Source organism: Mycteria americana, chromosome 2 (assembly GCF_035582795.1).
Source record: "Mycteria americana isolate JAX WOST 10 ecotype Jacksonville Zoo and Gardens chromosome 2, USCA_MyAme_1.0, whole genome shotgun sequence".
Classification (NCBI taxonomy): domain Eukaryota; kingdom Metazoa; phylum Chordata; class Aves; order Ciconiiformes; family Ciconiidae; genus Mycteria; species Mycteria americana.
In genome coordinates this window covers 92350321-92377950 of record NC_134366.1, presented here as the reverse complement: position 1 = coordinate 92377950, position 27630 = coordinate 92350321, and the positions used below count along the sequence as shown (strand labels likewise).

The window sequence follows — 27630 nt, the reverse complement described above, 5'->3', positions numbered from 1 at the left end:
AGACTCATGATTCCTATGAAAACCTGCTTCTGTGACACTGGGGTCTCCTCTGTTCTTCCTGGCTTTTTTCAGTGCCATGTAAAAGGAAAGAAGTTAATCCAACTATGCATGAAAATATTTTAAAGGGTTCTTGCAACTTTTCTGCCATATTTCCCTTTTCTCCCAATTTAAAAAAAAAAAAAAAAAAGGATTTGGAGAGTGGAGAAGGTGGTACATAGCTGCTATTGCCAGTGCACGCCTAGAACCAACTGCCACCAAGACAGAGAACATCAGGTGCATCATTGGTCTGTGCAATGTCAACTTTTATTAGTCTGTACAGTAATGTGAGAAAGACGAAAGCAATCTTTTGTAGTCTCTCTTCTGAAAGGATTGAACCTCTTCCAGTGCTGCAGTTATGTATTTTAAAGAATATAAAGTTCAACAGGACAGATTAGTCCATTAAGACAAGAGCATGGAGTTCTTCCCATTAAAAAGGAAAACAATCAAAACCTGAAGTTTGGACTTGTCATTCAAGCTGCAGTACCAATGCACTTTAAAGTAGACTGTAGTAAGAAAATTAATATTCCTCATCCTTGCCTTGGCACTACTCCAATTGCATATTAAGCCTGTGGGCTTTTAAAGAACAGAATTTCCACATAAATATACATCACATGTAATTCAGTATGTGAGATTGGTTCTTCTGATTAACATATTAATTTTAGCCCCGTTGATCAATGATCATGTCCCTTGCCATTTTGCATTACGTGTCACTCTCCCAGGGATGCTTGCTTGCCAAAAGCAGCCATCAGTAAGCAAAATGCTGCTAAAATGCTGCAAAATGTCTCGGGCTTTTGTTCTTGACTTCAGCCCAGATCTTGTAAGAGGAGACTTTTCAGTGGGGTTGAGGGGATTTCCTGTAGATCCCAAGGATAACCAGGTCCTAGGCTGGATGGAGCCATTTCTCCAGTACTTCTTGGTTTCCCCTTCCCAAAACAGTGCCCATACCGTCTTACACCTCTAGAAATGATGCAGAGGAAAAGTGAAGGCAGTGGACAAAGCTCTGCTGCTGAGTATGGAGCCTGCTTATCTGCCCCGATAATGGAAGATGCTGTCAAGGATGGCAAGTGCAGTGCATGTATAATGGCACTGGCAAAAGGGAACACCTAGGCACTCAGTCCACAACGTTGTGCCTACTGCGATAAGGTATTTAGCACAATTCCCATTCACAAATAATTAATGCTGATCAGCATCACTCTTGATGTTCTGCATGCTGCTCTTCCTCCATTCAGTCATTAACTGCTTTAAGCTTGTTTAACCATGCTAATAATATGCAAAAAAGGTTTTGATTTACAGGGCTATCTTCTCAATACGAACATTTTAAAGTTCATTATCACTTACAGAACGTGGCTCCAAGTGAGATAAAAACTTCAGCTCATGAATATTGTTAATAAAGCTCTGTATGCTGATGAGCTGGGCTTCTGCATTTAGAAGCCAAATAAAAAGCAAGCCTGGGTGAATCAGCATATGCTATACTACTGAGCTATCTAGATCTCATACAGTGACACTATTGACTCCTATTTAATCATACAAGATGACAGTACTGAAAGGAGATAAAAAGGAAAAAAGGGCATTTGTTAGCAGGCAACAAATCTAAAAGCTGTCGCAGTTCAGCTGGGAGGCTGGGGAAGGCGTGCTGGACAGAGAGGCTATCATTTCCTTTAAGATTACACAGGGTTTATGACTACTGGATTTGGACCATCGGGCCCAGTTTGTTATTTCTCCGACCTTGCACACAGCTCTGCTTGGAATGCGAAGGCTAACCCTTGTTTTCTCTTGGCTGAAAATCCTAGGGGCTTGACATTCAGCTAGAGCCTAAATGTGGTTGCGGACGGGCTGTAGGAGCAGAAGCGGAGCGGGGCAGATGGAGACGCTACGCGTGAAACTAGGAGGAGAGCGGGGGGAGGCAGCAGCGGAGAGTGCAGCTGCGCGGCTGCGAAGGGTCCCACGGAGCGGGTGCGGAGGGAGCGCGCGAGCCGCCTGAAGCGCGTTCCTCCGGCTCCGTGCAGGGAGCCTCACCGCTTCCCACCCATATGGCGCCTGAGCTAACATTAGAAGCATTCGGCTTGCGTGAAGTACCAGCTCGGGGAAACGTAACGAGGCTGCTCCTAACGCATGTGAAGCTCTTCATCCACTTGCCCCCGCATGCCATCTGCCCGGTTCGTCACCCGTGCGAGGGCAAGCTGGGAGTAGTTCCAGGGCGAACAGCCTAGGGAAAGCAGAGAAAGCAGCGGGGAGACTCTGTCCTCAAGAGTCCTGCCGGCATCGTTTGCCAGGATGGCATCACGACTGGTATCCGTGTTTTCTGGAACACCCATCTTGATAATACCTACTGAAGATTGGTCTTCTGTTACGGTGGCAAATAGCTTGGTCGGTCAGTCGAGCACTCCTGTCCCCAGTAACACCGGCATGTCAGCTGAAACGGGCAGTGTGACTGGCCTGGCTGTGTCTCTCTGCTAGCCAGAAAGGCAATCACCTTGGATGAATAAAGGTGAGGCGTCTTTACCACAGTGCACAGACTTGTTTTTTTCCAGCCGTGGGTCTTTCCTTGCATATTTTGCCCCATTCCCTCTTTTTACCTGCTTACCTCAGTGCCCTCAGGGAACATTTTCCCTTATCAAAACTTTTGCTAACGACTCAGTGTTGTTTTCAAGCACAGCTTCAGGAAAGTCAGATCTTTTACTTTCTGCTTTCAGCCCGAAGAACTGAGACCCAGGAGATCCAGCATTGGGCAGCAGCCTCCACTGGATTCTCCCCCTGCGTGTGCAATGCACGTGCCGGGGTTGGAAGCAGAGATGGGATTTCCTGTGCAAGCCCCTTAGCTCTGCAGGGTGCATCAGGTTTTCCCCAGGGCTGCAGGAGAGAGTATTTCCCTCTCACACGGACACTCTGCAGTGTAATGGGCTGTAATGGAAGCTGGATTTCAGTGAAAGCTGTCGAGGTACAGCACAGAAGCTCTTACGCTCCCGGTAAGCTGGACTGAGCTGTTTCCAGTCAGCTGGCTGCAGTTCACTTTGGGGTGGCTGACTTCTGGAGACAACTTATCCCTGCGAAAGAAATGGTTTTGCTTTTCAATAGCTGTACTACAGACCACTGTATCACAACAAGTAATAGTCTGCCCTGTCCTCTTGTTGCTATTGTGGGCTTTATTTGACTTTAAGGCAATTTGTGTGTTTGCTATTGGATGTGGACAGAAGTTGGCGTTTTCTGTGAGGCTGGTGTGCCATCTAAAAAGTTTTACACCTCTGGTCAAAATTGTAACAAATTTTTGGATGTAAGAAAGCAAGTTCTGTCTCCAAGTGAGGCACTGAACTCAGCAAGCAATGGTTTGTCCCTTTTGAAGCCATTCTGAATGTACTGGGTCCTTGCAAAGATGAGTATCTTCTGTAACTGAATGGATAGGAGTCATTGTTGGAAGTAAGCTTACAGATTGCTTACTCATCTGATGGGATGGACTCATCTGATGACTGAATCAGCAGGGTTTCTCTGTATTTTAGTCTCCAAATACAGGACTTACGCAGACAACAGACAGCAGGAAGAGGAAAGCAATCAGGTGATAGCATGTCCCATGTTAACCAAAGGTACTGAGCAACTAAAATCCTGTTTGTTAATAATACAGATTATGTTATGCCAACCTCAAAGATCAGCTGGAGTCAGAGCCCTTCCCAAAAGCTAAGCTTTTGGGGAGAACATCCCCAGTGTTGTGTGGCCCCCCAAGCTGTAGAAGAGACCTTGGTCCCTACTGCAAGACTTATTTTTCCTTCTGCCTGGATGCATTTACCTCTTTCTTGCTGTAACCTTGATCTGTAGCTGTACTCCAGCTAGGGCACGTCAGATAGGAAGATGAATAGACATCCAAGAATGCTGAGGCTTTTTTGCAAGATCATCACCTTGGCCAAGGAGGAAGACAGTCTTTTGAAACCTGCTGGATACTCATTCATAAATTGATGCTGTTGTATTAATGAAGGAATTCCAGTTTAGTCTTCAATGGCTCCATAAAATAGTCATCGCACAGTACAGAGAAAAAAAGCAAAAGCCCTGTGTACATGATGACTAAGAAATAAGAGAAGCAGAGAAGTTAAAACCAAACTAAATCAAATAAATTACATCTACTTGAAAACCAGTCACGAATTCCATAGCTGGAAAATGCTGAAGTGGCTACAGTTCATATTTTTCTGAAGCATTTAGTTAGTGTATAGGAATAGCTCACCTGCTTGTTCAATGGGCTTTTAGAACATTAAGCAACTACTCTGTAAATATTATCCTCTAAAGATCCATTGGGACTCTTTTCTTGCAGGCTGCAAACCTTTACACATTCAGTATGCAGCGGTCTTGGACCACACAACATCTCCTCCCCTTATCATACTACTTTTTTCTTTTCCTCCAAACCCATTAAGCTGTGCTGCAGATTTCATTTTTTGCTCTGATCACCTTGAGAGGTGCTGTTAGGCAACTAATGAATTAAAACAGGGAAGATAAAGATGTGTGTGTTCCTGAGAATATTCTCAAGAGATTCCCTTTGAGATAGTAGCCAAGAGGAATGAATGCCTTGGTCATGCAGACCTCGGAAGCATCCCAAATGTAAGTGGTACACAATGAAACCCTGAGAAGCAAAGATTTATTAAAGGTGCAAGGTCTCAGCAAGAAAGGAATGCTAATGAGGGAGGAAAGTCCATAAACTGCTCTTGTAACGTTGCTTTTAAACAAAAGCAGAGAGCAGGATCTGATCAAGTATATCAAGGCAACCGTTGCCTTTTAATCTTCTTACGATATTTTTTTGTATGAAGGTTTGAAAGACCTATGGGAAAGCTGTTCATAAGAGCTACCGACCACATGGGCAGGTGGGGCACAGTTAAGCTGGATGCTCCTGACACGTGATTTAATGCATTTGTATGACCTTCAGTCCTAGGCACGGTGATTTCTTGCACTTGCCACTGGACATCGTACAACCTAGCCAGTCAAAACAGGATTATTCCCTCACAAGCAATGAGCCAGTGAAATATTATACAGAATAACAGAGGATTTATTTATTCTCTCTGCTTGAATGATTTGCTGTTAATAGCTGCAGCTGTCACAGATAGGCATATAAATGGGCTTGGAAGTTCAAGAGACTGCATGCTGGAATGCCTCGCTTAAACGAGCATGCAAGAATGTGAGCTGTGATCCGCTCCTGCTGACACAAACTGCAGGAAGAAAAACATGTAAAAAGTTATTTTGCTATTAGATCTCCTTTGGTTGTTTGCTAGAGTTATCAAGGGGCTTCTTTTACTTTACTTGGAGTTCAATCTCCTGACAGTCAAGGAACAATCTCCTGGTGTCAAGGAACAAAGCATAGATTTGGGGCTACTCTACTGACTGCTGGGAGCTAGTAGCCAGCTTGAGATGCCCTAGAAACAAGGTGATATGAGCAACAGCAAAACAAGTGCACAGTGCAAGGGTATCTAACCATCAGTAAGAACAGGTGGATTTCCAAGCTATTCAATGCTTGGTGACCTCGTAAGTCCGGGTGATCTTGCCATTGAGACATGATAAATGATTGAGGTGGGCTGACTGCAGTTTCTGGCACTAATTTCCTGTGCACATGACCCTGAGTAACTTCGGTATGCACGTACAGCTTTGGCTGTAATCCTGCCCAAAGTACCTCAGCTATTCTTAATGGCTGTACTGGGATCGCTTGTTGGAGCTATGCCACATACAGAAAAAAGTGGATGATTCATGGGGCCAAAAGACCTAGTCATTCAAAATAAAACTTCAAAGGCATCTGGCTGATTTGTGTGTTTAACTGCCTAGTAACAAAGAATTTGAACAGCTGGCCTATTAATTAAGAGGTAGGCACCCCCCTGCAAGCACTTAAACAGTCAAATCAGTTACCTGAAAAGCACCTGCTCTCAGGAGAGGACTCTCTGCTTCAGATTACAACTGAAGATAGGTGCCCAGACCCTGGGGCAAGGTGAGATGTTGCATTAGATCCTGTTGATTAGTTCTTGGTAGCTCCTTGCTAGAAAATTGTGTGGCCACAGCTGAGCCACCTAGTCCTCTCTTTGTGCTCTGTAAACAGCTACCGGACTGAGCCATGGTTGTACTGCTCCTCCCCTCTCCTATGAAATGCTGGTTTTCTGTCAGGAACTGTGTTGCAGGAAGAACCATGGTGACTTCCGTGTTGGAAGAGTCAAGGACAAACTTAACTGTAACGTGCTCTCTCTCACGCAGCTACGGCAGGCATGGCTGAGCTAAGCAGACAAGTAAGCAAACAAAAATAGACTGGACAATGAACTACGGGGCTTCTACCAACACCAGTCAGCCAATCTCTAAAGCATTCAAGGATAACAGACAGAGCTCTGCACCTTACAGGTCACTTTTCCCTTCTCTGTGGGACAACGAACCTTCTACTGGCAGGAAAGCAGATGCAGCTGGCAAGTGTCCTATATTAAAGATGAAGAAAGACGATGCCATTTACCAGGCACGTGGATGTGGGATCAACTTACCATACACCATTTGAATAAAAATAACAGGCCAGGTTTATCCTTGGTCTATGGCCAGTTTAAGGTAATTTCAGTTGGTAATGCTTAACACTTAGTGGAAAAAAACCTTGAAACAATTCTTCATCTGCTGTATTTTGAAAGCATGCACTTCATCAGTACAGTTTAGTTAAAATATGGTGACCTGAATGGCAGGATTTATTGAAATACCATGATTGCAAGGAATTAAGTAAGCTAGGTATGACTTCACCTATGAAAGATGTCAGAAAATATCTGGATTTTGGAACACTTCAGTGAATATTTTATCAAGATTTTCAGTGCATATTACGTAAGCAAACACATAGTTGCCCTACCTGTTAAGGCGTTAGTGGTGGTTAGCGTAGCAGAATTGTACAAGACCAAAGGCAGATCTTGCCCAGGAAAGCCAGATTGCTTTCACGTCTGTAAAAAGCAGAAGTTTAAGGGTGGAAAGCTACCTAAGCCAGAAAAAAAAAAAGCCAACATAGCTATAGATGACTGTATAAACCTTGCCAAATCATTAACAGGCATTGGCAGGGATAGGAAATGTGAAATTGTTTTTGCGTGGTGGGATTTGGTTGAGGTGGAGCAATGTCAGGCAAATTGGCCTTGAGGTTTACAAGCATACCCTCTTTTCTAGCTTAAAAGAACCACAAATAACAGAGGAAACCAAGGCAAAGACACCACACTCGGGCCTCAGCTGGTACTTGGTGCTGCACCTGTGTGTGCTGCAGAGGCTGAAGTCCTCTCTGGAGCACTGCAGCCTGTGTGCCACAGGATGTATGCTCAGGAAGAGTCCTTTTTCCTTCCCAGCTTGCTAGAAAATGTCCCCAGAGCTACGTGCACGCCTATCCTGCAGCACTCTTACACGTCTGAGATGCTTGGTTTACCCATTTGTTGTAGAAGTGCAGCTTCTATTGGTGTTGTGGCTGCTAAGTCACCACTCAGTAAGTGGTCTGATGACTACTTACTGAGCTGCTTAGTTTTGTAAACTTCTAGCTGGATCTTCCAGGCATGCTTTATTAAATAAAAGGTTCTCATTGAGCTGGCAGAATAAAGAAGGAATTGTTCCAAGGAGAAATGTATCTTGCTACAAATTTCATTTTGTAAAACATTAGGTTATTCTTTGTGGCCTCTAGAGCTTGTAAGAAATGTGAGTATTTTGTTGTTTTCCCTCTTGAACCGATAGCACTTGCTGCTGCTAATTCTGTTATTTGGGTTATTGATTGTAATTCCTACCCAGACCTGTTTCCTGAAGATCCTTCAAGAAAGGAATGTCAAGATATGAGGTCATCTGAAGATGTGAATACGCACTTCTTCCGAGTCCTGGTACACATTCACTTTTTTCTATTAACACATGATGCAGGATTCCAAGGTTATGGAATTTACTGCTGTACCTTCTCGGCAAAGATAAAAAAGTTGAAAAAATAAATCCAATAAAGCGGGAAGCAAATACAACTCCAACACAACAAGTGTAATGAATGATAGAAAATGTCTCAATGTTAGGCAACTCTTTTTCTTGCATCAGAGAACTGTAGAAAGACATAAATGTTTGTTTGGTAATGTCATTATTTAAAAACCTGTTTAATGATGCCTTTTTGCTTTCAGGAAGAGTCACATAACTTTACACTGGGAAGTGCTGACTACTTTTAGAGGACAGTGATTCTGACTCCCTTCCTGGCTCAGCTAGCATTTATTACTCTGCTTTTAGTCTGGCACCCTAGACACGTGCAGAAATCCTTAACACAGAACTGGCTACAGATCTCCTGTTACTGCTTCTATTGCTCCCGAAGCGCCTGGCTGCTGCATCTTACTCAGGGTAGTTTGGGACGTAGTGGGAGAGACAACAGAAATTTCCTGTGGGTCAGATTCCTGAAAAGAGATGGTTTGGCTTGCTCTGACACACGAAGTGCCATCAGTTGGTCATCTTAAAATCCTGAATCCTCAGCCATCGGCGGAGCCTGGATAGTTACGACAGTCTGGTGACTGCTATTCTCCAGCTGCAGTATGGTAGTTAGTTGGACTACAGCAATTAACCACTAAGATTCAAAGCTTTTAAGATATATTTTTAATTTTCAGTTGGATGTGCCCTAAAGCTTATCTCTAACCTCTCATCTATTACAGGTCATAACAGTATAAACCCACTTGGGTCTCTGAAGTGCAGTTTTCCACCAGCAGCTTTATGCAGATAGTGTGGAGGAAGATGACCAAACCCGTGAGCAGATGAAGCCCATTAGCACAGGATGCCTCCGTTTTAATAGATCAAAAATAACTCTTAAAAGTTGTTGCAAAGAATCTCACTGAGAAGCATCAGATGTTAGCTGGGCAATGGTCCAACTCCTTTACGTTTCAGGCCCTCTGCCTTGTGGAAACCAATTAGGGATCAATAATGCACTCTTAAAGGGAATGCTCACTTTAAATAGATCTTTACTTGTTGACTTCCAGCTTCAGCATAATGAGCTGTTAGGATATCTTAGATATCTGACTCTCCTGCATCTCTGCCACTCTACGTCCCATATGGTTCTCTCCCTTTCCTAGCCCCTCCCTTCCACATAATGGGTACATGTTTTTCCCTCTAGTACCACTTGGGTTGCTTTTAGATAACTTAAGTGTACAAAACAGAACTACTTCCAAAAGGAGACAGCAGATGTACCCTATCAGCTTCGCCAATTCTTTCATTCTGCTGATTCATTCAGCAATGCCTGACGCAGCACTGGGACCACTTCAACATTCAGCTGTTACTGGATGGACAGGCAGGCAGAACCCCAACCTTGTCCGAAACGGGATACCTTTTCTACGCTTCTTCCCAGCCTTTCCTACTATGGATGTACCAGCTTCAGAAGGGATCATCTGGTAACAGCACATGCACTGAATTACCATCATATCAGGAAGTTCTTGCCCCAGAGTATCCGCTATATCCAGAGACTGTCTCAAATCTACTTGGTTGCCTCTAGACTTTATTTTCCTCTCATTCTGATCATAGGAGCCAGAAAATGAGAGGTCAGAGCAGGGGAGCACAAGTGCAAGGTCATAGCTGGAAACATAACTCGTGGATGGGAACCGTCATCATTTGGAATTCCTTTAGGAAACAAAAAACTGCCCTCAGCTATACTTCATACAATCTTTAGGATTTAGGCTAGGGAGGTAAAAAACTAAGCTGTAACACTGTGAAGCGTGTTTAATAAAAATACTCTCAGATGCTTTGACATAGCTGGAGTTACCTACAAGCTGTGCAGACTGTAGCACTGTTGAATACCGTAGAAAATCTGCATACTTGTTCTAGCTACCCTTTGCTAGCAATGCTCTCCCTGGACCTACATAAAGATATTAATAGCAATTCGTCTCACAGAAGTCTAGTACTAATCTTAACCCATGTTAGTGGTGAGCTTTGCCTTCTCACCCTACCGGTATTCCACGTGAATGTACTTTTACTAGACTTTATTTATTTTCATAGCAAACACAATTCTGGGAAAAGCTTTCCTATGCCCTCTGCTGGTTTTCCAAGGCACCCATTTTCAGCCTAGAGTTAAAACTCTTCCTTTAAAATACCAGTAGGTTTCCATACCTCTCCTCCATTTTCTTCTGACTGAAACTGCAGTAAGGCATATGGGACAGAATCGTAGGTGCATAGTATACAAATTGCCTCCTTCAGCTTCCCTGTGACTTGCCAAATGACTACCAATTTTCATTTTTGCTTACTTGCATTTCTTTCTGAACTAGACAGTTCAGGAAATTCAGGCAATCCCCATCTTTTCATAAGCAGCAGGCTTCATAAGAGCAAGTCTGCACAGAGAACAGGAGTTTCCTTTGTTTGCCCTTTCATGTTGAGGGGAGCAGCAAACTCCATGCACCTTCAGCCTGAACCTTATGGCCCAAAGTCATCTGTCCTTGGATCAATTATCTCCTTGTATTTCTGCCTTCACTGCCAGGACTCCTTTAACACCTACCTCTTAAGACTTTAGCAACTGTATTAGGTTATGCCCAAGACTCTTCCAGGATAATTGTCCTGTCCTTAATGTAAGTTTTGGATATTCCACGAGTGTTTTCCAAAAGCTCCAGACTGAATACCGCTCTGATGCTGACTGCCGACTCAAAGCCAGTTCATCAACTTAAGATTCTGGTTAAGAAGTCTAACCCTTCTATTTCTACATTTTTGTGGCATTTCATTTTGCTCTATGTGTAAAGACAATCTAACTCGTTCATAAGCCTAAGACCCTTTGACAGTAATCTCTAGCTTCAAAGAAAAAGATGCAGGCAGTTCCCAAGGGTCGGATGCTGAGGCTTGACAAATACAAGTAGGATATACCCTCCATGCTAGAAATCCATACCATAATTGCAAGTTGGGCAAGGCTATGAGTGTAATAAAAGATATGATGTCTTAAGATTCACATGGCTTGAGCCACATAGCTGAGACTAGATCTCTTACTTCTAACTTTGAAAGTAAAGCCCAATGACCCAGAGCAAACCCTCCAGAATAAATGCAAATGGCAGCTAGATGCAGCTATGGATACACAATGGCAGTAACTCCGCCTTGCCAGGAAAAAAGGAGGTACTCATTTATCAACCCAATTTTAGTTTAAGATTTTGGATGTGAACACAGACTTTCTTTAAAATTCTCTCTGCTTCAGTTTTCCCTTCACTCAAATCTGTACCTTTTTACATGTATTAGTCACTTGACTTAGTAAATGCTGTGGCAAATCTATAGCCTGCATTACTGATCAAGTTCTGTCTTCTCAGTAAAAGCAAGAACAGCAAAAAACTTCCAAGGTAGCAAAACTTACTAAAGAAAGAAAAAAACAAAAAGCAAAACACCACGGACAAATCCACAAAACAAAAATACATAGCATGCACTTCCATTGTGAAATGATCACTTTCCTAAGAGTCCCATAAATATACCACTCTTTCAGAAGCGCTGATATGCCAACAGTACTACTTTTTCTGAACTTACTTCTTAGGGGGACTTTAGTGGATTATTTTAAGAGGTCAAAATACAGTGTTAATTGACAAAGTCTCCCCCTACCATTCCCAGTGATATTATGCACACACCATCCACAGGAGGGGAAGAAAACATACTAAAACTATGCCAATGAAAGCCACTACCAGGGAATCCAGAGTAATCCTAAAATGCAGAAGTGCAACTTGACTGTGACCAGCTGCAGCTGCCTTCACAATGAATGGACAGGCAAACCAATAGCAATTTTCCTGTGGCATACACTCGGTGTCCAGCACACTACAGCCTGGGGCTTCATGAGCTAGCCTACACCTTTGTATGTAAGTGCCCACCTCCTTACATGAAGGTCAGAAGAACTGGCAACATCTCAGAAGCTTTTAACATCCACAACACCAGGACCAACACTAGCGCTGCTGCCTCAGCTCTTTAACAAGCAGGTTTTCTCTACACCTGCCTTAACAGTTGACCTGCCTAAGTGGGAGAGCATGCCTCCCATTCTAGCCAATACATGTCTTGGGTGACTTTCCTTCAGCAAGATCATACGAAACACCAGTACTCAACGGGAACAACAAAAGCTGTCATCAATAGTAACTTCAGAATTTTAATCAGAAAATCTTTAACAGATCATCAGAAATTTTGACTGACATTCATCTAAATGTTATGGTAATTTTGAGCAGTTTTTAGGTAATGAAAATTCATTAAATTCAACACAAAACAACTGCACTGTAAATTATTAATCCAGCTCTACGCTGGTGCATTAAGCAAGTACAGTCAACTTCTGAGGACAATGTTAATCCTGGAGTTATGTTTTCCATCAGTGCATTTCTTCAAACAATTACCACTTAACCTTCCCAGAATCTCTGCTCTCAAATTTTCACCTCAGTAGTGCCAGCTAGAAGTCCAAACCACCCAGCTAACTTATTTCTGGCACCACAAGTGAAAACCTTCAATTCAGTCCATCCCTTAGTCTAGGATCTTCTATTTGCCTCAACCATTTTGCAGAATTGGAAACTGAAGATATTCAGACAAACGAGGATGTCAACTGCCCCACAGAAATGGATTGCACAGAGATGGGCGGCAAGACTACGCATGCATCTTTAGTCATAGACATGACTACTTTGCCACATATTCCATTAAAGATATTTTATTTTTTAAGTTAGGCCAACCATAATTTCACTGGAAGAGACAAGCTCCCTGCTCTTCTTCTCATAGACAGGAAGGCACACCAGCATACACATCCCATTTGATAGGTACCAAGTCCATTTTAATAACAGAATCCTTGACCCAGAAACCATTAAATCGCCCTTCCCAAAACCAGTTGCATGCAGCTCTCTTGGGAACTCAGAATCTGACTTGCACCCGGAAATGCATTTGCTTCGTAGCATTGTTACTCATTCCTGTCTTGAGCATCCACTTTGACTTCATCCTCTGCAGGTACTGCATATCACGCTGCTGAGCAAAGACTGCCCCTTCAGGGAGAGAGGAGGAAGAGAAAGAGGGATAAATGTCTGTAAGCTTACTTACTACTTATAGGCAAACCAGCTAATCTGTCCATTTACATCAGCAGTTAGCTATATGTTTTCCTTCCCATACTGGCACACTTCTTTTCACTTTTCTCTTGGGAAAGGCCAGTTCCCTCTGTGAATACCCATGACTGTGATTAAGGGAAAAGGTTGTTTTGCATTCTAATGTGTGATTCAAAAGTGGATATAGATTACATCACTGCTCCCCAACTGGAAAAGTATTCTGTCAAAGAATGGTTTATGTTATGTTATTAAACAGCAAGAGTAGTGGTTTTGACAGGCAGAAACCAACAAATCTTAGGAAGTCACCAAATATCACAAACACATGCTAATGAACTGAAGGGCTTGCACAGAACCTGCAATGGAGTTTAGACACAAACAACTTCCTATAACTTATTCTGCCTGGATGTCAGGAATGAAAGGGCACCGAGTGGAACACAAACTACTACATAAAATCCCACAAATGTGAAAAACTCAACTTATTTAACTGTAGAGCGATGACATCCTAGAACATCCTCCTCTGCAAAAACCTCGCATTGTCACGTACCTGTCTGACTTGTCCAGCCCAAAGCTCTGTACTGCTGCAACACCCGACCCACTGCTTTCTTATTTCTCGCAACAGCCACCGTTCTTGACAGACCAAACCGTTGCTTGTAGTATCTCATTAAAGAGCGATGACCCACTCTTGCACCTGTTCAAAGGAGGGGACATCTTATTATGCATAACAAAACACCTTCTGAAATGCAGTATTGAAGCATATTGTGAAAACTGTGGAAAATCCCTATGCTGAGAAATGCTTTTATAAGGCCCAGAACCTTAAAAACTTTAGGACTATTAGGAACTTAATGAAATTACTGTAAGAGCTGCTGTACTGCACTCTATCTTGTAGAAAAAAAAAAAAAGAGTGCTCTTGTTCAAGAGGGCCTTAGCTTAGACAACAAACAGGCAGTTATCAGAAAAGAAAATTTTAATTAGGGGAACAAGCAGAGAGGCAATTTTTTTTTCAAGTAACCAGGGAAGTAACTTGCTGACATTCAGGAAATCTTCTGTAACTGCATAGTTGGCAGCACTTTTCAGAATGAAAGGGCTGAGGTCCCCTCACACAACCACCACCAAAACAACAACAACAACAACAAAAAAATGCAAGCAAGAGTGCCAAATGCTATACAAGGCAAGAGTAAGGGTGTTTAAATAAATTAATTTTACTGAACTAGTTTACTAAATTAGTTACCAGCAGCCTCTCTGCAAAAAACCTACACTAGATAACCTAAGTTATAGCCTCTCCAAGTTGCACTAAAACAAGATACGGAAACTCTCGGAGTATACCATGAGAGTCACATGTCAATGAAGAGGTAGAATGGCCAAAGGAACCCCCTGCCCCAGTCCACATATAGATTAATGCTGAAGAAGTTGAACTACTTGGTAGTGAAAATAATGGAAGGTGAGGACAAAACCCCAAAGACACTTAGATGCAAAATTACTTTCTCCCTTGCCAAAGGAAAACACAATGATGACATATGCTGCAGGTAGCGGCTGCAGCTATGAGAAATGCAGAGAAAGTATGTTGTAACACAAATCCTGTGCCTACCTGAAGGAAGGATCAGTTCCATGGTGTCATCATCATAATCCAACTCTCTCTCTGCTGGGCGCTCCCCAGGCACCTCCACATCTCCATCCTTGTGATCAGGGTAACTGCTCCTGTGGAAGAGTAGCAGTACATGGTTTATACAGGGTGAGCAGCCACAGCTATCCAGACCCATTACACAAAAGAACCACCATGCACAGCTACAGCAAGCCACAAACATTGTCACATTTCACCTACCTCAGTTTGAGAGTTCTTCCCAGTAGTGCCCTGCCCTGAGCAGAGGCTGAAGACAAGGACCACCCTTCCTCCACCCGGTTCTATAACTCAGCATGGTTCTGCTGCTGCACACTTAACAGCGACTTATGGTGAAAAGCCACCACTGTGCAGCCCACCAGCTCTGCACAGCTTCTGAAAGAGCGCTCCAATAAGCTCCACTAAATCCACCTGTCACTATAGGAGGTATTTCTGACCAAAATGAACACACCTTAGGATAAGTTACAGGAAGTTCAACAAGAGGCCTCTAAATCACAGCAGTCCTGTTTAACTCTGGCTACTTTAAAAAAACAAAATCCACAGCAGGTATTAAGCCCACAATCGGCCTAAAAGGTAATGGAAGAGACAGTTATGCCCTTTTATGGTCTTTGCTGGTGCACTGAAATCTAAGCTCAGTAACAGCAAACATACAAAACAGAATTCAAAATATTGTCACGTAGGACTGGTATTAGTGGTCACAAGAAGGAGACAGGAACCAATCATGTTGTTATGCTTACCTAGAAAAGTGGGGAACCAGCTATGCAAAATAAGCATCAGAACCAGAAACAGGACTAAATTTTAAGAGTGAATAATAGTTTCTGATGTAATATTCAACTGTCCTTTTGTCTGTCCCCATCTGTGCTCCACTCAAAAGAAAAGCATCCTCACCTAAAATCATAGAAGTCTGCAAATTCCAGGGCAGCATCTCCATCTGTGAAGAGTTTGCAGTGGCTTTTATCATTCATGTGAGCCTGTACCGCTTCTGTAGAGTAGAAGGATTTCCCTTTTTCATTGCACCAGATGCAGATTTTCCCAATGCCAACTTTCTCTCCTGCAGAAAACATTGACACTTCTATTGGTATGAACAGAGCCTCCCTAGTCAATAATTAACATTTCTGTGATGCAGGCTTCCCAGCTTGCAGGCAGAGAGACCAAGGGAGAGCCTCGAGCCCTTCATTTCCAAAAAAGCCCTGCTGTTCCTATGCTTTGACAGTATGGCTCCACCAGGGACAAGTCTGTGCATTTAAAGATTTCACATTACAACGTATGGATCATTATGTATTCTCAACAACAAATTTCATACTTCCAATACAGTTTTCTATCTGATACTCCAAAATTATTTTATTCTCATCATTATTTGTAGACTTCAAGGAAGATACATTTTTCTAGATTTTAGCTCTCAAGTATTGGAAACTGATGAGGCAAATACTTGCGATTCATTAGTAGGATAAGACAGTTCATATGAACACTTTAGCAATAGAGTTTTGTCCTAAATTTCATGTTAGCTGAACAACTTTCTCAACATTAGAAAACTACGTGAGACCTACAGGGTACATGACCACATGTTTGCTCAGTAGGGTTTTGTCTCACTCTTCCCCGAAAGCCTGTGGTCCTGTTCACAATCAAAATACTGAACTAGACAGCACTCAGATTTTACAGAAAAAAACCCAAAAACATTTAAAGTCATATCCAAGTGAAAATAAAGCAATAACAGTATACAGTTATCCTGATGAAAAATCAGAGAACATTTACAGGCATACCCAGGTACTTGATTAGTCCTCTGAGATCCACAAGGTACTCTATGTCTGGAATGAAGAAGCTGTGAGCTTTTGTCATATGTGCCACATTTTTTGTGAGAGATCTTGAATGGTGGGGACAGAACAAGCAGTCCGTGACTGGTATGGCCCCAACAGCAGGAGTGCTTTCAGCTTCTGCCTGCTCCTCCTCGTCTTCTCCCACACTTTCCACCTCTTCTTCAGAGCCTATGTCTTCATCAGAATCCATATCTTCCCAGTCTTTTAAAGGAAGTTTAAAAAAAAAATTTATTTATAAGATTACTTCTCCCAAGCAAAACAAGTCCCAGTTAAGTTAGAAAAAGTTATCATAGAAAATATTGCATTTTCTATTCTTACAGCTAAGTGCCACACAGTTACTACCAGGTGCGAGAACATACCATTGCCAGTAAAACATATTTCTTTAAGATGCACAGCAAAGCTCAAGTCTGCTCATAAAAAAGTTGGCAGATCCGGTATTTTTTTCCCCTCCATTTTCTCAACTATTAACACTTTATTGCTGTTTCAAAGGCTTAAATTGAATTCACCACAGCACAAGAACACATGCATGGCTCATTAAAAATAATACAACTCTGTCAGAATCATGAAAATACTCATTTCCAGCAGTGACTCAACAGTGAGGGAAAACACTCCTGTTCACACATACATCATTAACAACAGAGAAGAACAAAGCCAGCTGTCACAAATACACTATGTTACATTATATGTTAGTATAGACCAAGATATACTAACAATTTTACACATTTGCAAGGTTACTGCAGAACTCATTTATGGATAGATGAACCAGCATTCTGTTCTAGCTGAACAGACCCCTGAACCAGCTAGAGGGGTCTAGAAATCCTTTTTAAGTTCAGATCTGTGGCAGTGAGCATTTCCCAGTACTATTCCTACTGGTCCCCTTCCAACTGCCAGGCGCACAGAGTGTTTGAGAACAGGGAACACGGTGCTCCCCAGTGTTGTAGGCTGCTAATTAGATATCTTTGCTATAGGATATAGTTCAATAATTTTAAAAGCCTGACACTGAATTAACAGGATTTGTAGGAAACATTCCTGGACAAACACTTAAAAGGAAAATTAACATTCAGAAACCTACTGAGATTTTAGCATTACAATTTATGACTAACACATTAATACGAAAGAGGTGCAAGTTGGCTCCTTCTTTAGATGTTAAGATGCATGTTCAGAGGTATATGTTTCTCCTCCTGTAGAACAGATTCCCTGAATTGCAACTGAAATTTCACCAGCATAAAACTGCTGTAACAGATGTAATAATGTCATGACACAATGGTTTCAGTAATGAAGCTGGCATAGTATGGTCCCACTTCATTCATACCTGTCCCCTTGCTGCAGTTTAATCATCCCACTCAACAGCTCCAATAGATGCATTTGGAGCTGCACCGTGAATTACGGCACTGAAAGCATCCAGGTGAAAAATAACCTTATTCTGGGAATTCTGAAACTCTGACCTTTTCAGTTGTCCACTTTCCAGGCTGACCTCCAACAAAGAGCTGTATCCACACAAGTGGTGAGGGTGAAGCAGCAGGAACAGGCAGTTAGGGTGGCAACTCTTAAACCGATTTTAATATAGATGCCAACATGCTGAGAAGCTATGCCACACAGTGTCAGGCTAAGGAGCAAACTTTCTCCTCTGGTCTTGATGGGCAGAGAAAAACAAAACCAACCCCACTCCCAACTCCCTTCAACAGATCAGTAAAGTGATTGATGGGACAACAGCACACGATCATGATTGGCTTTTTATTCATCTATTTTTCAGAAGTAGTTTTAGGGTAACTTTTTATTTTAGCCTTCCTTAAAGGAAACTTCCCCTGGAATTTTATGTGGGAAATAGTGCTCATATTAGTAACTGTTTATATTCAACCTTCACACACGTGTGCAGCTGGCCGTTCAGACACTAACGCAGAGTCCTTGACTGCAAGCATGGGCCAACCTCAACTCCTTTGTTAAGCTGAAAATTTAATCAACAGGAAGACCCTTTGTGATGGAAAATGCTGTACTACTACAGAAATAGAAGGAGGCTTTTACACAAAACCAACTACTACGTAGCTTACCCCAAGCTATCTCTTGTCACTACGTTTATTGCCTTACCTTCGTCCATATCCTCTTCTTCATCTACTTGCTGTTGGGCCAGCTTCTTTGCTTGCTGTTCAAACCACTGTAGCCGTGGAGGTTTTTCTGATCGCTCTCTCCTCTGTGATAAGCTGGTGCTTCCCGTAGAAACTGGAGAGCCGCTTGCATTACTAGGAGGTAAAGGCGTCTTCTTCGGAGATGAAGACGGCTGAGGTCTGATGGCTTGCTGAATAGCTGTGTTCATTTCATCTTTGTTTACACTCTCTGGGGCCAGTCCCTTTTCCAGGTTCTTTTCATTCAATATTTTCACCTTCTTGCTGACAGCTTGAACAGCTTTCTTCTCCAACTCCAGGTGCTTCTTGGACTTCAAGTGATTCTCATAGGCATTGAAGGTGGAGAATCTCTTGCTGCAAACTGTGCAGTAAGTGGCAGTGATTTTGTTCTGCTCCTCTGCTACTGCTCTCTGGGCTAGGACTCTCTCTTGGAAATTCTCAGCAGTGACAGGAGGCATGTCAGCAACCTTACGCTTCAGGTTGTATCTATGCCAGTCAGTTTTGTAATGGGCACGCTGAATGTCAGCATCCTTGAAAGCCACACGGCAAGTGATACAAGTGTAGGTTGCCATTACTAGAAAGTGGTGGGGGGGGGAAATCATAGTAATAAAGATAAATAACAGCCACAAAAAACCCCAAACACAACATCCTGACAGCACCCATGTAAGGCAGTGTAAGAGATACAGTTCTCGTACAGAATTAAATTAATTAAACACCAACATCAGCAAACAGCCTGTTACGTACTAGAAGCTGCAAAACAAATACAAGACGCTGATACAGTTATCAGAGATTACTCATACCACAGCAGCACCAGAGCATCCCAGCTCTCAGCCCAGCACCCGCTGTGCTTGTCATGGCTTGGACACAGAACAAGAGGGTTCCCAGCCCTGTAAGGAGTGCTTCAAAAGCTCTGCACTTGCTAATGAAGATCAGAAACTAGAGGTTCTTATCAAGCTCATGTTCTGCCAACTATAGGTTTTTGAGGAGACTAACAATTGCTCCAAAATAAGGATAAAAAGGTAAAAATCTGCTTTCACACCTATTTGCAGTTTTCCACAGCCTTATCAAACAGAAAAAAGTGACCGCATTTTAAAATAAAAACCTCTTGGCTATTTTGGAGCAGTGCATGTACTATCGACACCGCTTCACCACGCAGTACTGTTAATCTGGAGATGCAGTCAGTCGTGCCTCGATCTAGCACTTGAAACTGCTGCTACCTCTGGTCTTCCTCCACTTCCCACCACCCGGCTGAGCTGCATTACTGGGGCTGCCACAGGACAAATGTGCGACCTGTAACTAATGCTGTCGTTTCCAAAGGACACACATGTTCTTCCTTTTCAGTGCTCAGTGAAACTTAACTTTTTTAAACAAAGTTGATGGAATCTCTTGACTACCCCAAAAGCAAAGAAAAAAAAGCATGTTCTAACTGGAGGTCACTAAAGCCACCCCCATCTTTTAAACCACTTATAAAAGCTATGGTTTAATCTGGGAAAAAAGAAACAATATGTCAAGAGGAAGGGGTCTGAAAGCAGATAGAGGAATAGCAGCCCCTCCTAGAAGCTACCAATAGAGAGGACCAGCAGTGAAAAACACAAATACTCAGGGGGCTGGAAGGTACTTTCTGAAACGCTAGTTCCCTGGAAGAACTGGACTCCTAATTTACTGCTTGCTCTGTCTGTACTCCTACAGTGAAAGAAAATACATTAACAGAAAATAAAGGACATGCTATTTTATTTGAAATACTGTAAACATCCACTCAGTGTAACAGATGCTTTTTGTTTCAGAGGAAAATGTATTCTATGCCCACTGAGGGATCTGACTGCTCTCTGAAGCATTTCCCCCCTGCCTGCAGAGCTCCCTATCCCTATCCTAGCCCAAGCAGGTATTTTACTGCCATAAACCAACTGGCAAAGAATCACAGTTGCTGTTAATCACAAACTCCTTGCAGAAACCTCTGGGCCAGAACAGTTTAATCTGGTCTATTACAGGTAGACAGTAGCTACATGCTAGATGACCCTGGGGGATTAAAAAAAAACCAACATAAAACAGATCAGAAGAAGAGGTATGTAACTGAGAGGATCTAGAACCGTAAGTCTTTGACTATTAAGTGAAGAAGTAACGTCTACAATTCAAGCTGCATAAAGCAGAAAAAGCACCGTGTAGTTATGCCAGCACTTAGTGATAACTTACAGTTATCACCCACGTGAGCTTTCCCACACCATTTTAATCCACAAAGCCAAAGCACTGAATTTTCCCCTGCGTGGGGCTCAGGAAAACAAAACTTGAGGCACTCACAAGCCTTCAGCCCAAGGCACAGCCACGTCTTTCGAGACAAATCTCATTCTCCCCACAGGAGCTTTATTACGCCTGATTTTAGCTACTTTTGTCTGAATTTAAGTTAAGCCGGTGTCCATAAGACTGACCCACACAGAAAGGCCTGAATGACAGGCAGGTGGTTATTACACGGACACCAGCAGTGACAGCACAACTTAAATCCAGGAAATAAGAGAAAATAAAGCAGAACACAAGAAGGGGCGCAGGCGGAAGCCGCCAGCCTCCAGGCCGCCGCCAGACATGACTCTGACAGGACTCACAAGGCGGCTCCGCCCTAAGGGAGAGCAACCGACACCCCCAGGCCAAGCCACCCGCCGCGGCTCGGGGCCAGCGGAGCAAGGCCGCGCCACGGAGCAAGGCCGCGCCGGCGGAGCAAGGCCGCGCCGGCGGAGCAAGGCCTCACCAGCGGAGCAAGGCCAGGCCGGGCCGGGCCGGGCCGGGCCGCGCCGCGCCGCGCCGCCCCAGCCCAGCCCAGCCCAACCCAACCCAACCCAACCCAACCACCGCCCTCCGCGCCGCGCGGGAGCCTCCCCTCCCCGCTGCCCGGCCCCGCGGGACACGCACCTGCCACCCGTGGGTGAGGTGAGGGTGAGGGTCCCTCCGCGCCGGTGCCCGCAGAGCGGGAAGCGCGAGCAGGAAGACGCCGCGCAGCACCAGGCAGGAAGGGCGGGACCGCCCCTTCCGGCAATGAGGGCCCGCCCCGCCCCGCCGCTGCTGCCGCCCCCTGCCGCCGCGGAGGCCCCTCAGCGCGCCCCGCCCCGCCCCGCCCCGCCCGCGAGGCGGCCTGAGGGAGGCGGGGCCTCCCCCCCCCGCGCCTGCGCGCTGGGAGAGCCCCCGCCGCGGGCTGGGCCGTAGCCGCCAGGCGGGAGCGGGAGCGCGGTGCTGGCGGGGGGCTCTGTCCAGCGGGAAACCGCCCTCCTTCGGCCCGGGCGGTGCCGGCTCTGCGCCTGGGGAGTAGCTTAGCGTTGTCAGGTCTGTGGCCGAGAGCCAAGATCAACCTGACTGGGTGCGAGGCCGCGTGGGGCTAAGAACGGGAATAAACGAGGGAGCGGCAGAAACTCCACTGAAGGGGGTTGGTTTTGGTGTTGTGGGGGTTTTTTCGCTATTTTGGGAACAACCACACAGAGATGATGAAAGATAAAAACTAACACATTTATTAAATGGTTTTACAAACAATCAATATAATAATTCCATGTTTACAAAATAGTAATCAGGCTAGGTAAAGTGCTGCAAAGTATTTTAAATAAAGACATTTTGTAATTTTCCAGTTTCTGGTTACCCGGATAGGTGGTGTTCACAGACTGTTACGCTGCTCGTGTGCTGAGAACAGACATGGAGACTACAGGGAATTTGTTCAGAAGGCTTAAACAGTCTGGAAAAAGTGCAAAACGAACAAAAAACAAGTAAAACGAGTATTTCTTCAGATCCTGTTACTTCGGTTTACAATTATTTCCCCTCCTCTGCAAAGAATCGGTTTTTTTGCACAAACCAACTGAAGAATGGTAAGTAGAAGTGTAGTACATACTCGGGGAAAAGCCCTGTGTGCTGAAAACAGGTGCTCTTACGCTGGCTTTGACACACCTAAGGCCACTGATCAAATGGCAGTCGCTCCATCTGTCACTCAAAGGACTAACGCAAGGGGAAATTTCCCGAGTACAAAGAGCTGAACTGCATCCCACAGATCCTGTCCTAACGCACGTCGTTTTCTTCCAGCAGGGATGCGTGAAGAAGCCACTGCAAGGTGAGGGAGGGTGAGTGCTTTAACCACGCTACTGCAAAAATAGACGGCATCCTCAATTTACTACCCGGTAAGAGCACACCAGATAATGCAGGCAGAACTGATCCCACAGCAAGATCATACCCTGTGTTACCCCATGGGCACTTGCTCACACGTCCACACGCTATCTATGCCCTCTATGCTGACTGTACTGCCTTTTGACTGGAAATTGCACGCAAGCAGGCTTTCCATGGAACAAATGCACGTTTCAAAGCTCCATGCTACCTCGTACTTGCTTGCCTTTCTTCCTGCCCCTGTATTCAGTTTCGGAAGATGGTAAGGTGACAGTCAGTGCTCGGTAGGAAAGCCGCTGTGGACCATTGTGATGGGAATTTTTAAGTAACTGCTATTTTGTGGCTGCTGCTAGAATACAGAAAAATGAAGGTTTCTCGAGGGATTTCCAACTGAAGGCAGTGTGGAAGGGATCTCACAAAGGAGAGAAACGTTTTCTTTGTGTTCCGCTGTCAAACCGCTGGCAGTGGAATGTATTGTGTCCAAGCAAAGTGTTTCTTAACATGCGGTTGTCTGGGAGGCAAGAGGTAATTTCCTGCAGAAAACTAAGCATCTTTCCACTACCTGAGGAGCAATATTAAATGTTACAGAATTACCTCCTTCCTGTTGCACAGCATTTAGGGGCTTGAATGTAATCGACTACCACGAGAACAGAAAAATAAAATTCTAAAGACACTCAAATAAGCAATTATGTCCCTAAACTTTAATGATTTGCTTGTTCAAGTTTTGCTTTGTTTTTCTTTCTGGAAAAAAATAAAATAAATTGAGACTTGTACTGGAGAAAAATCAGTCTATTTTTCTATCTTGAAACCAGAAAATGGATCATTTACAAAAGGTCCGAGAAACTCCTCCAACTGCTTTTCCTTCTTGATCTAATCTATGATTCTAGAAGAGTGCCCCTGCATTACATACTTTTACGACCACAAGCATTCTTCATAAAACAACAATAAAGTGCACGCTGTTATAATGCCACCATTGACAGCCAGCTAGTCCGTCCCATCAGTCTGCTCCAGAAAAGCCTGTGAAGGATGGCTCCCTCCCGCCTCTCCCCATCCCGTAGCCCGTTTCCCCTCCTGGCACTAGTACTTCTGTACAAGGAAGCACACAGTTGTCTGGATGTCCTCAAAGTTTCAACAGCAACTTGGAAGTTGTACTCTTCTAACTGTATAGATTGTCCTAAACATGCAGTAAGGAAACGAGGCTTTTAACTCATCTGAGAAATTTAAATGGCCTTTAAACTGACTGATTTCCCAGCAAAAGCTTCTTTTATTTTTTCTAATGGGAAGGACAGGCTGGGGGAAGCTAAAAAGGAAACTTAACAACCAATGCTGTGGAAGTGATGTGGCTATGGGTTTTTAATCATTTCCAGAAACTCGCTTTTAATGTTAAGATGTTATAATTTCAAAAGCTGCATCATGTGGGATCTATATCCAGCATTACTTTGTAATGGATTTGATAATGAAGGCACAGGCTCACTTTTTTACTGGTAAAGGACAGCAAACACAGTCAATATGCATTACTGACACAAAAGCACAAGCAACGATAAAGCTAGTGTCAAAAATTCTCAGCATCTTTCCTTTCGCTACACTCTTTTTGGCCATCTGCCTATTTTTCCACCTCAGAAAGAAAAACAAATTAAAATGGAGTTACCTTTAAACACAGGTTTACCTACACATATATGTTAGTGGAAGATTATTTTCATAATCTGTTGCTGTACTTTTTGAGGGTCCTAGATGACAGTATTCACCTCTTCAAATGCCAGCAAATGGAAAATCACTTGAGTAGTAGTAGCAGCTGACATGGTCCCTCAACTTTGCTAACGGTTTACATCACATTAAAAAAACTAGCTTTACTTCTTCCTATTTCTTTGATTACTATTGCTTGGTATTACAATTCGATTTTGTCACAGGTGAACAGAAAAGCCCTAGAAAAAGTTAAATAAGTTACCTGCTTAAGATCCCATGCCACTCACTGAGCATGTGTGGAGTTTAAACTGGCAAATAATTTAAACAAGTTCTTTTTTGTTTGTTTTAAATTACATGCCAAGAAGATTCTGAGTGTCTTCTATAGCAAATGACCTCACCAAATACTTTTAAGTATCTTAAAAGATTCAGCTTGCAACACAACTTTTGTTGCAAGTGATGGCAGCTGTCCTGGGAAAAAAAAAACCAAACCCCACAGAATCTTGAATTAAGGAAGTGGCACCTAAAAAAACCCTTTTATTTTTTTCTTTTTTAACTCTAACCTCTATTCCAAACAATAACTACTCTCACCTGCTCCCAAAAAGGTTGTTCGGTTTACATGATATTAACTCTTAAATATAAAAATGTGTTGGCTGACTTTACATGGGCAATACTGCCAAGGACCAGACTCTATCAAGGAACACAGCAGGCGGTCAGTCAAATAGCATGCCACTTTACAACTCTACAAGCCTAAAACAGCAAAAAACTTGGAAATGCATCACCATATCCAAAATAATTCAAAGGTCTGAAGTATGAAATCAAGTTCTTTGATAGTGTTGCACACATATTTAAACTAGAGTTGTGCTGGTTAATGTGTTTCATATATAGTAGGTGCACTAGACATAATGCTGACTGCAGGGATTCATACTTTTCGGTATGATTGAAGGAGGTGAGATTTAGTTAATCTCATTGCAGTCCTCTGATAACTTACCCTCGCTGCATGAATCATTAAGTGTGTGTATTACAAGGTCGGCAACCAAGAGTAAACAAACTGCCGATGTTAAAAATTTGGCTCAGGACCCCAAAATACATGGTTGGCAAAAAGATAAAACAACCCTCTCCCCCAACTCTTTTGAACAACTGACCTCCAACACTCATCTGCAACCAAACAGTGGATAGATAATTCATTTCCATGCTATTACATTGAGGTATAACTACCAGAAACATTAAACTACCAGTATCAGCTGATATTATCCAGTTAATTCACTCTGCGTAAGGGAAATTATTACAACACATCTAAAGGGATAGTTAAAGCTTACAGCTCAGAATTTTCCTTTTTTTTTTGCATTTAATTTTTTTTGTGTGTTTTATGTTTAATTTCTTCTATGTTACCAGCTGCAATTTCCAGGTTAATGACTTCCAAGCAGATTTGAAAGGAAGCCTGAAGATTTTTTCTTTTCTTGGGATTCTGCTTCTTGGCCTTGCGAAAGTCCCAATTCTTTCTCAATCTGCTCAAGCTCAGACTGGTCAAGCAGTTCAAAATCATCAGCTTCCTCTGTGTCTGTCTCCTCGCTCAAACTGGGCACTGCATGTGAGGGAGCTTGCTGTGCGGACTGCAACTGGTCTTTGATGGCAGCAGACACCGCAGCTGCGATGACATCCCCAGCAATTCCACTCATTAAATTAAAGGTTTGGTCACTGGTCAAAGGCAAGGAGAGCCCTGCAGTGGATGGTCTCTCTTTACTCTGTCTGGAAGCATGATCCACCTTGAAATATGTTTGTTCTTTTTTTTGTTTTTGCTGGATGGGCATACCGATGCTTGAGTCATCGTCATCATTTGTTCCAGCACCATTTTCTAAAGAAGGAAATTCTGAAAGATCTCTAGCGAAAGCTTCTTCATGATCACTAGGTCGGTCAAAATCTATTACAGGATAAACAGAAGGAAACAGTGTTAGCAAACACGAAAGGCTTGCCAAAAAAAGCAGCCAAATGTAAAAATGCAATTAGTAAGTTTTCCTTTAAATACATTTACTAATCCATAGTCTAGTAGTCTTCTGTAGTCTTAATGCAGAGGAGCTTTGTGTTACATGTAAAATAAAATGGTTTCAAGGTTGTAAACCTACTACCACAAGTCACCTGGTATCAACCTAACTCAGAAAGTTATTTGAGGATAATATCTTTTTAAAATGGTATCTAGCTGTGTATGAAACAAGCCATGCAAATCTTCAGGACCATCAGTTCTAAATACACCAGCCACATAAAGTCCTAAAATTTATAATGTCATAGCAGGTCTTTAAACATTTTTCTTCACAATATATATAAATTACAAATATGTAAGTGTGTATGAGTGTATTACAAGCTTTTAAAACACTTGTAGAATAAAAAAAGAATGTTTACATGTTTAAATAAAGATATAAAACCAATGTAAAGACTTAATTTATAACTTTTTCCTTTCTTGGCCAATGCTTGTATTAAATAGGAAACAGAAAAAGCAAACTACAGATGACTAGGATAGTTTCACATTTTCAAGAGGATAAAAAGCAGAATGTAAACAAAGAAAAGATTAGATTTTAATGACTACGTTAATGGCATGATATTTGTTACTATAAATGTGTAAAATGTACTGACCACAGTACCTGGCCTGTGGAAGAGACCACCCTAAATGAGCATAAGGGAATATTTTCATCCAGTATTTGAATGAGAAGGTAAAAAATAATCAGTTTGAACTTACTGTCTATGAAAACAAGCAATAGGAGCATTCATAAGGGCTAAGGAAATGAATCCTAAAAATGTCTGGTACGTCATTTTCTCCATTTTCTTTAGGAAAAACAGGCTGGGAAGGTGAGGTGGAAGGGTTGTGCTGTATGCAGAGTGGTGGCTCAAATGCACAGAGCTTTGAGAGGAGATGAGCCAGTCCTCGGATGCATCCCATCTGGTCTTGCACTTGTGTGTATGTCCCATTTGCTGAAATGCTCCGTGGGGGGAGAAGAGTGGATGTTGTTTATTTTTCACTTAACAAGGCCTTTAATGTAGTTTCCCACATTATCCTTACAGCCAAATTGGTGAGCAAACTGGGTAAGTGAACTGTAAGGTGGGTGGAAAATTGGCCAGACTGCCAGGCTGAAAGGGCTGTGATCAGTGACACAAGGTCCAACTGGAGGCCAGTTATCAGTGGTGTCTCAAAGGTACTGAAGCCAACACTGTTCAATATTTTATTAAGGATTTGGATGACAGGATGGAGTTTACTCTCAACAAGCTCACGGGCA

At 43.0% G+C, this 27630-nt stretch overlaps 2 protein-coding genes across 6 annotated transcripts in view; both read right to left on the bottom strand.

Moving 5' to 3' along the window:
- Positions 1-12069: 12069 nt before the first annotated feature.
- Positions 12070-21520, bottom strand: ZNF622 (zinc finger protein 622). The gene is made up of 7 exons (XM_075493998.1): positions 21458-21520; positions 18525-19133; positions 16386-16640; positions 15514-15676; positions 14596-14705; positions 13555-13698; positions 12070-12953 (listed from the first exon to the last, which is right to left on the bottom strand). Exons 2-7 carry the CDS (start codon positions 19129-19131, stop codon positions 12826-12828), a joined length of 1407 nt encoding a protein of 468 aa, XP_075350113.1. The 5' UTR covers positions 19132-19133; positions 21458-21520; the 3' UTR covers positions 12070-12825.
- A 506-nt stretch (positions 21521-22026) lies between these two features.
- RETREG1 (reticulophagy regulator 1) overlaps positions 22027-27630 on the bottom strand; it is a 71975-nt gene continuing 66371 nt past the window's right edge. For 4 of the 5 annotated variants that reach the window (XM_075494004.1, XM_075494005.1, XM_075494009.1 and 1 more), the window contains one exon: positions 22027-26285. In XM_075494004.1, the coding sequence (XP_075350119.1) occupies positions 25774-26285 (512 nt within the window). In that variant the 3' untranslated portion in view covers positions 22027-25773. Of the gene's footprint in view, positions 26286-27095; positions 27337-27630 lie in introns of all 5 variants that reach the window. The other variant, XM_075494006.1, reaches the window with a different exon arrangement.

What these genes read in the sequence shown, in the direction of transcription:
- ZNF622 (XM_075493998.1), bottom strand. Translation starts at nt 19,131, where the DNA reads ATGGCAACCTACACTTGTATCACTTGCCGTGTGGCTTTCAAGGATGCT. An exon ending in AGAAGAGGATATGGACGAAG is followed by an intron (nt 16,641 to 18,524) that starts GTAAGGCAATAA and finishes TTCCTTTAAAAG; the next exon opens with ACTGGGAAGATATGGATTCT. An exon ending in GCAGACTTCTATGATTTTAG is followed by an intron (nt 14,706 to 15,513) that starts GTGAGGATGCTT and finishes ACTCTTCCACAG; the next exon opens with GAGCAGTTACCCTGATCACA.